This window comes from Equus asinus, chromosome 26, assembly GCF_041296235.1.
Source record: "Equus asinus isolate D_3611 breed Donkey chromosome 26, EquAss-T2T_v2, whole genome shotgun sequence".
NCBI lineage: Eukaryota > Metazoa > Chordata > Mammalia > Perissodactyla > Equidae > Equus > Equus asinus.
Window position 1 is genome coordinate 39,337,828 of NC_091815.1, and position 6,938 is coordinate 39,344,765.

Here is a 6,938-nt window from a genome sequence, read left to right on the forward strand (position 1 = left end):
GAATACTATTCAGCCATAAAAAAGACAACAGGGATGGACCTTGAGGTTATTATGCTAAGCAAAATAAGTCAGATAGAGAAAGAAAAATACCATATGATTTCACTTATATGTTGAAGATAAATAAAGAAACGCAAAGATAAGGAGGAGAACAGACTGGTGGTTACCAGAGGGGAAGGAAGTGGGGTAGGGAGAAAGGGTAGAGGGGCACATTTGTATGGTCACGAAGACTAGACTGTTGTTGGTGAGCACGATGCAGTCTACACAGAAGCTGAAATGTAATAATGTATACCTGAAATTTACACAATATTTTAAACCAATAGCCCTCAATAAAATAATAAAAAACCGAACTCTGAACATTATGAAAGAAGATAATGATTAGTTGAGCATGTGAACAAAACAGAAATGTTAACTATGGTACTGTATTGGAAAGGGGTACATTTCTGCTCAGATCCCCTCTCCCTGCCTGGCATACTCAGTCCACCTGCAGTGACAGACTCAGCAGTCTCTAAAGAACTGCCCTGGGCTGACGGCAGCTGGCTCATGGGAAAATGCTGGGAGGGTCCACTCTCTCTACCCCACAGCCTGCAGCAAATGTCAGAGATAAGAGGAGGTGGCTATGGCCCATACCTGTTACTTTGAGGTGGGAAAACTGTGGTGCCATTCACATTTCAGAGCTCCTCTGGGATCAGGCTGAGATTAGGGTTCAGGTGAAACCACTTCCCTGAATAAGCTGCTCCTGCTGCCCTAGCCACCCTCCTCAATGTTCCGTGAATGTTTATGTGCATTTGATATGAATGTGTGTTTTTCAGTTGTTGAGTGAAACTTAGTACACACATACCTGTATTTTTACTGCTTATATAGGTCTTGTTCCTTATCATTTACAAAATCAATATATCCTTTGGGTCACATTCAAGTTTTCATTTAATTAATAACCTCCATTACACACTAAGTTGATCTTCAGAAAAAATGGGAAAATATTTGGAAATTCATCTGAAAGTTCATAACATATTTATTGAAACAGAAATATAAACAAGTCCCAAAGGAAATGACCATGACATTACTAAGTATTGGCAATGTAATTTTTCCTAATAAATATAATTAATTTTGTTCATTATTTGTAAATTCTTCCATAGTTTCTTGCTACACTTTTGTACCACGTGTGTAACAAGCAGAAACTTTCCCAGCTAAAGCGACGAGCACAGAGGAACTTTCTATGAATGTTTCTGCAGTGAGAGGTTCATTTGCCTTGCCCAGGACCCGTTGGAGGACTGATTCCTGGATTCACCACAGGACAGATTCTCAGGAAGCCCTGATCGTCCTTCATTGGATTTGCGGGAGCAAAAAATGGACGCAGAGGCTCCGCAGCAGAAACTTTACTGAACGTGAAAATATGAGATCCATCGCTAACGTGATAAAAGGAAATGATCCCAATATCCATATCCAGGAAAATCCCTACTCGATGTAACCTAGGGCTCACCAAGAGAGTAGTCACAGGCACAGTGCTGGCTGAGAAGACATCTCCATTTCTTGAACCCACAGTCCAAAAACCGAGTTCTGAAGACAGTACAACTACCCCTTGTCGATTAACAGATTCTCTGCAAACGCCTACATCCCATTCTTTGCTTGTCCCTACGTCTACCTCCCAGTAATGGCGGCCGGATGTGAACCGAGGGGAGCCCAGGACACAGATGGCATAGATGAATCTCTCAGCACGCGTCCTCCAATACTGTAGGAAATACCCACAGTGGACACTCCTCAGGTCCTCAGAAATGATGAGGTGGTTGTTGGCTGTGTCGACATCCAAGGTCATATCCACTGATGGGATAAAAATAAGCAAATCACGTACATACACTGTGCACCGCTCTGCACACTGCTGCAAGCCCCAAATATCTCACTCACTTTCCTTCTTTAACTAGACACTTCTTCCCTAATCAGAGTTTTCCTGGAAAAACCTCCCTGGTGCCTTGATTAGACCAACTGTTATATGTAGAATAAATGATTTTAACTGAAAATGGTCCCTCTTAGCATCATAAGTATTCTCTGTACATTAAGGTCATTTAATTATTTGATTAAAGATTTTTCTTTCCTAAACTACATAATATACATGAAAAAAAGAAACCATGATTGTTGTTTCTTCTCAAATTAGACAAAATAACACAGATTCTGTCAAAACACAGACAGTAAATACATATTTGAATGATGGAAAATATTTTACTTACTGAAATATTAAAGTTTTTCTTTTCTTTTTTCTTATTTTGCAATTACCTTCCTCATTTACTGTTGTTAAATAGGCAGTTGCCTTCCAGACTTTTTCTTTTCTTTCCTAGAGTTGTAATAAAATATTAAAAAGAAATGCTAGGAGTCCTGAGATAAGATGGGTAACTCTGGATAGTCAAGATAGAGGAAGGGATTCCGATGGACCTGAGTAGGGATGTGCTGGGATCTTGGCAGCAACTTAGCCCCAGAACTTAATGGGACAGTGCTCAGAGGTGCAGGAAAATTGGAGAAGAATGACTGTGTGTCAACACTTCCAACTAACCCCAGTTATGAGGATGGATGCATAGAGCTGCTTGTCCTAACCTGACCCTGTGGATGGAGCCAACCGAGCCTCAGACATCAACTCTCTGGATCAAAGACCATTACTTTACTTGGCGTCATTATAACATGGCTGTCTAGGAGATGCTCTGACTTTCTGACCACCAGAGAGTAATTGTCAAGGCTCATCAAGTTTCTGGGACAGGTTTCACCATCCCTGATTCAAGTATGCATGGAACAAGGAGTGAACTCATTTAGAAAACAAAGCAATTTGTTTCCTTCCCAATGAGCCTGTGAAGTCTGGGCTGGCTTCCTGACTTTAGCACATGAGACCTGCAGCTGATTTGTCATAATTCACCTTAACTCAGAGCTGTGACACTGAATCAGGCATGTTTCTCTGAGTTCCAGGTCAGGGAGGGAAGCGCAGGCTGCAGTGCTTGGGTGCAGAGTCTGCAGAGGAGTTAAACCTACAGACACAACCACATGCAATTTTACTCCCCTTTGCCTGCAGCTTGAGCTCTGGGGAACATTCATTGCCCACACTCACTGTGCATTAGAATCACCTGGGGGCTGTTAAACTTTGCAGATTCCTGAGCGTCACCGCAAGAGGGGGTCAGATTCAGTGGGTGCAGAACCTTGGTACACAACGTGTGGCCCATGAACTAGCAGCCTCAGCACCACTAGGGCTCTTGTCAGAAACCCAGATCCACAGGCCAGCCCAGCGCACTGAATCAGAATCTGCATTTAAACAAGATCCTCAGGGAATTTAAACACTCAAGTTTGAGAATCATTGTTTCATTGTTACATGTGAACCCACTATGTATTTTAAATTTTCTGACAAACACATAAAAAATTAGGGATAAGAATTGGATATAATTGATTTGAATAATACACTTTATTTAATGCAAAGTATCTAGAATCTGGTATCTACTTGTGTCAATAGCCAAGTAGAGTGATCAATAACTGTCAGAGCCTATGGGAAATATTGGATAGCATAGGTCTTGGGCATGACCTAGATATTATATTTTCTTAAAAACCTATGGATGGTTCTAATCTATACTTACAGGTGAGAACAACTGTTGCTTTGAAAGAATAAAAATTTCAGGTGCCAGAATTCAGCTAATGCCCTTATTTCATGGAGAACTTTTGAAAAGTTGCCTTTAGCAGAGCACTTTCTGGACTGGGGGCAGGTTGTATGGATGCCTTACCTTGGAACTTTCGCATCCTTGGGTTCATCTGGAGAACAGCTCTCAGCTGGGGCTCTAACGCCTTGATCTTGGAAACCAGCGCCCTCAGCTGGATACCAGGCCTGATGTCCTTCTTCTGAGAGACCACAGAGCAGAGGGGGCACAATAAACCCTCTCCATCGGGCTCCTTTTGCAGTGAATTGATGCACTGGAGGCAGCAGACATACCCACAGTTCAGGTACATGGGTTTTTCAAGATAACTCATGCAGTGACGACATCTGCTTGCTTCTTTAAAGTGTTCAGCCATGGCCGCTGTCTGGGGAAAAATGTGCATGATATTGGAATTTCCATGAGCTGCGTGGATATTAGTCCTTGGGAGACCTTTATCTTTACAGACAGAGTGATTTGCAATCACTACAACTAGGTAATGATGATACAGCATAAGTACAAATATAACAGACTCATGACCCTGAAGTTCTGGTATTTAAAATGCCAGTTGGAATGAAGGACATGATTCATTCTTGGGTTTTAACTTGGGTGGTGAGAGGCTCTATATTTCACCCGGGCCGTCCAATGTGGTGGCCACCAGCCACAATTGGCTATTGAGCCCAAGAGGTAGGCTTATCCACATAGAAATGTGTTGTGAGTATAAGACACGCATTCAATTTTGAAGATGTAATGAGAAAAAGAGAATAAACTATTTCATTGAGAACTTTCAAAAACTGATTACATGTTGAACGGATTACATTTTGCCTGTAAAATTAGATTTGTTTGATTTTAATTTTTGTGGCTACTAAAAAATAAATTTACATTTACATATGTGGGTCACCTTATATTTCTACTGGACAGCGCTAGTCTAGACACCGAAACTGTCCACCTCCCCTGTCTGTCCAACCTTCATGAGGCAAAAGCTCAGAACAGAGCTTGAGAGGTGGAATAAGTCTGTGGCTGGAACCCCACTCACCATCTCACAGAATTTACCAAGCTCTGATTTGACTCAGGATAAGGAAGACTGTATTATTTCTCCAACATGAGTATTGAACATCTAAGTTCTCCCTTCTGCTCCCATCAGAGGTCCCCATGTCCCTAGGTGCACACACTGTGCCTGGCACTGAGTTGGCCTCAGACAGCAATTGCTGAATTAATGAATTACTCCAGTTCGAGACCTTACTTTCTTATATCTGCCTTTTGTAGAAATTTGAGGAGTAAAAGTGAAATCCCGTAAGACTGAACTCACCTGCTCTCCACTAGGTCCTCCTCTGGCCTCCAGCTGCTCGTCCCGACAGAGCTCTGGAGTGAGGTCAACCAACAAGGAGCTTTTATTAGACAGGGTCCCTCCTCCCGCCTCACTCACATCTCACCTCTCCTCTTTAATCCAATCAGATTTTGATTCAATTCCAGCATTAGTGAGACGTTTCTCACCTCATAGAGAGTTTACCACGGAGAGGATAATTGTATCATGAAAGTGTTATTTTTAAACTATGAACAAAATATCGCCATAATACCATTCTAGATTAGATCTTGGATATTACATCTGTTGATGATAGGAACTTGAATTAAGATTGAAATTTAAAAAAATTGTCCTCATTATTAATCTTTCTGAAATAAATGGGACCAATTTCCAATAGTTTTTGATGATGAAAGTAAAGTCTCCCATTTTGATCAAGGAAATTAATTAAACCTACTCAGAAGTCTGTCCTAAAATCACACTCACCAGACCACTGTCGCTTCTTACAAAGAGTGTTTTCTCCACAAATGTGAAAATCCTTATTCAGAAGTTTGGCAAATAAATCCCAAAACTGTTCCCTGACAATCAGTCAGCAGGTGAAGGTCCTGTTTTTTTAATTAATCAAAGGTGAAATATATTTTTATAATATTGTTATTTCCATACATCACAACATATATAAAATGAGATACATTTCTCTTAACACGTGTTCGAAGAATGTTCCCCATAGTTGTAGATGACTCATAGGTGATCAGGGTTTAGGGGGTGAAATAAAAAATTGGGAAATGGTGGCGGTTGGTATGCAGTGAAAGGAGTTAGATTAGATTTAGGTGATTATGTTAAAGAGGCATTAATTCATCAGTCCACAGCAATGATTTGCTGCTATTTCCTTGATGCTCCTGTCATTTCACATCCAAAGCAGAGGCTCATTCCTGGCTCTCAAGTCCTTTGGTCTCATTAAGGGGAATTGAAAGTCCCCCACACATATTCATATGACATTTTTACTTCTTATCTGATATTTCAATAAGCTTTAAATTTATTTTACAAGTCCTTTTAGAATGTTTTCACATTTCTGGAAGATGTTATTCTCATGTTTGTGGTGTCACTGACTCTTGCCTGTGAGGGATTGATTTCTATTGAGTTTTCCATTGTTTATTTTGAGCTGATCAGGAGCAAGGCTTATATTGTCTTTGGGAACACCAGGTGACCACTGTGGTGGAAAAGGCCAACCTTGGAAATTTGATCTACCTCTATCAGGTTCCCCCCAAATATCCTCAACCTGCAAAGGCATGGATGGTAATATCTTGGGTAAGAATTCATCCATTAAAGAGAAGAAAAGTGCAAGTTAGGTTTCCCAGCGCACCAGAGGGGCTGACCTTGGGTGTTGGTTTCCTGTGGTATTTTTTTCAATTGGAACTTTGGACAGAGAGGAGCCGCCTGACTTCCCCCGGGCAGTGGCACACTCTCCTTGCTCGCTGTCATTGGCTGCCCAGTGTCTTGAGTCTACTATGGTTGAGCTACCCCACATTTCAATATGCCACCTAGTGGGGACAGATTCTCCCCCTCTTATCTCTGCAGGGATGTCATTGAACCCAAGGCGCCAATCACTGGGGCTGCTCTGCTCTCATCCCAGGCTCTGCTCACGGTCACATCGTCTGCAACTTGTGGGGTTAGCTCGACATTCAGCTCCTCCAGGTGTCAGGACACCATGACTCCTGACTTTACCGAAAGCGCATCCTTCTGTAACTTAATATGTATCTTATGTGTCCAGCAGTTTTATGTGACTCTTCTGATATAATATCTTGGTCTTCAATAATATCTTATCTTTAAACAAAATCCTATTACAATTTTTACATTTGAAAGGTCTTAGAATCTGAAACTCCGAGGAAACTCTGAAGAAAAACTTAAATTGTTTTCACTCTATCTCTGGCACAAGGTCCTCTCTTGAGAAATGAATATCAAAATGACAAAAATATTATGTCAATAGTAAA

The 6,938-nt window shown here is 41.2% G+C and overlaps 1 protein-coding gene across 1 annotated transcript; it reads right to left on the reverse strand.

Moving 5' to 3' along the window:
* Positions 1-1,237: 1,237 nt before the first annotated feature.
* LOC106840975 (ret finger protein-like 4A) lies at positions 1,238-4,029 on the reverse strand. Its single transcript, XM_014856710.3, has 2 exons — positions 3,744-4,029; positions 1,238-1,815 (listed from the first exon to the last, which is right to left on the reverse strand). The coding sequence occupies exons 1-2, from the start codon at positions 4,027-4,029 to the stop codon at positions 1,238-1,240; spliced, it is 864 nt and encodes a 287-aa protein (XP_014712196.3).
* Positions 4,030-6,938: the final 2,909 nt, after the last annotated feature.

What these genes read in the sequence shown, in the direction of transcription:
- LOC106840975 (XM_014856710.3), bottom strand. Translation starts at nt 4,029, where the DNA reads ATGGCTGAACACTTTAAAGAAGCAAGCAGATGTCGTCACTGCATGAGT. An exon ending in AAGGATGCGAAAGTTCCAAG is followed by an intron (nt 1,816 to 3,743) that starts GTAAGGCATCCA and finishes TTATCCCATCAG; the next exon opens with TGGATATGACCTTGGATGTC.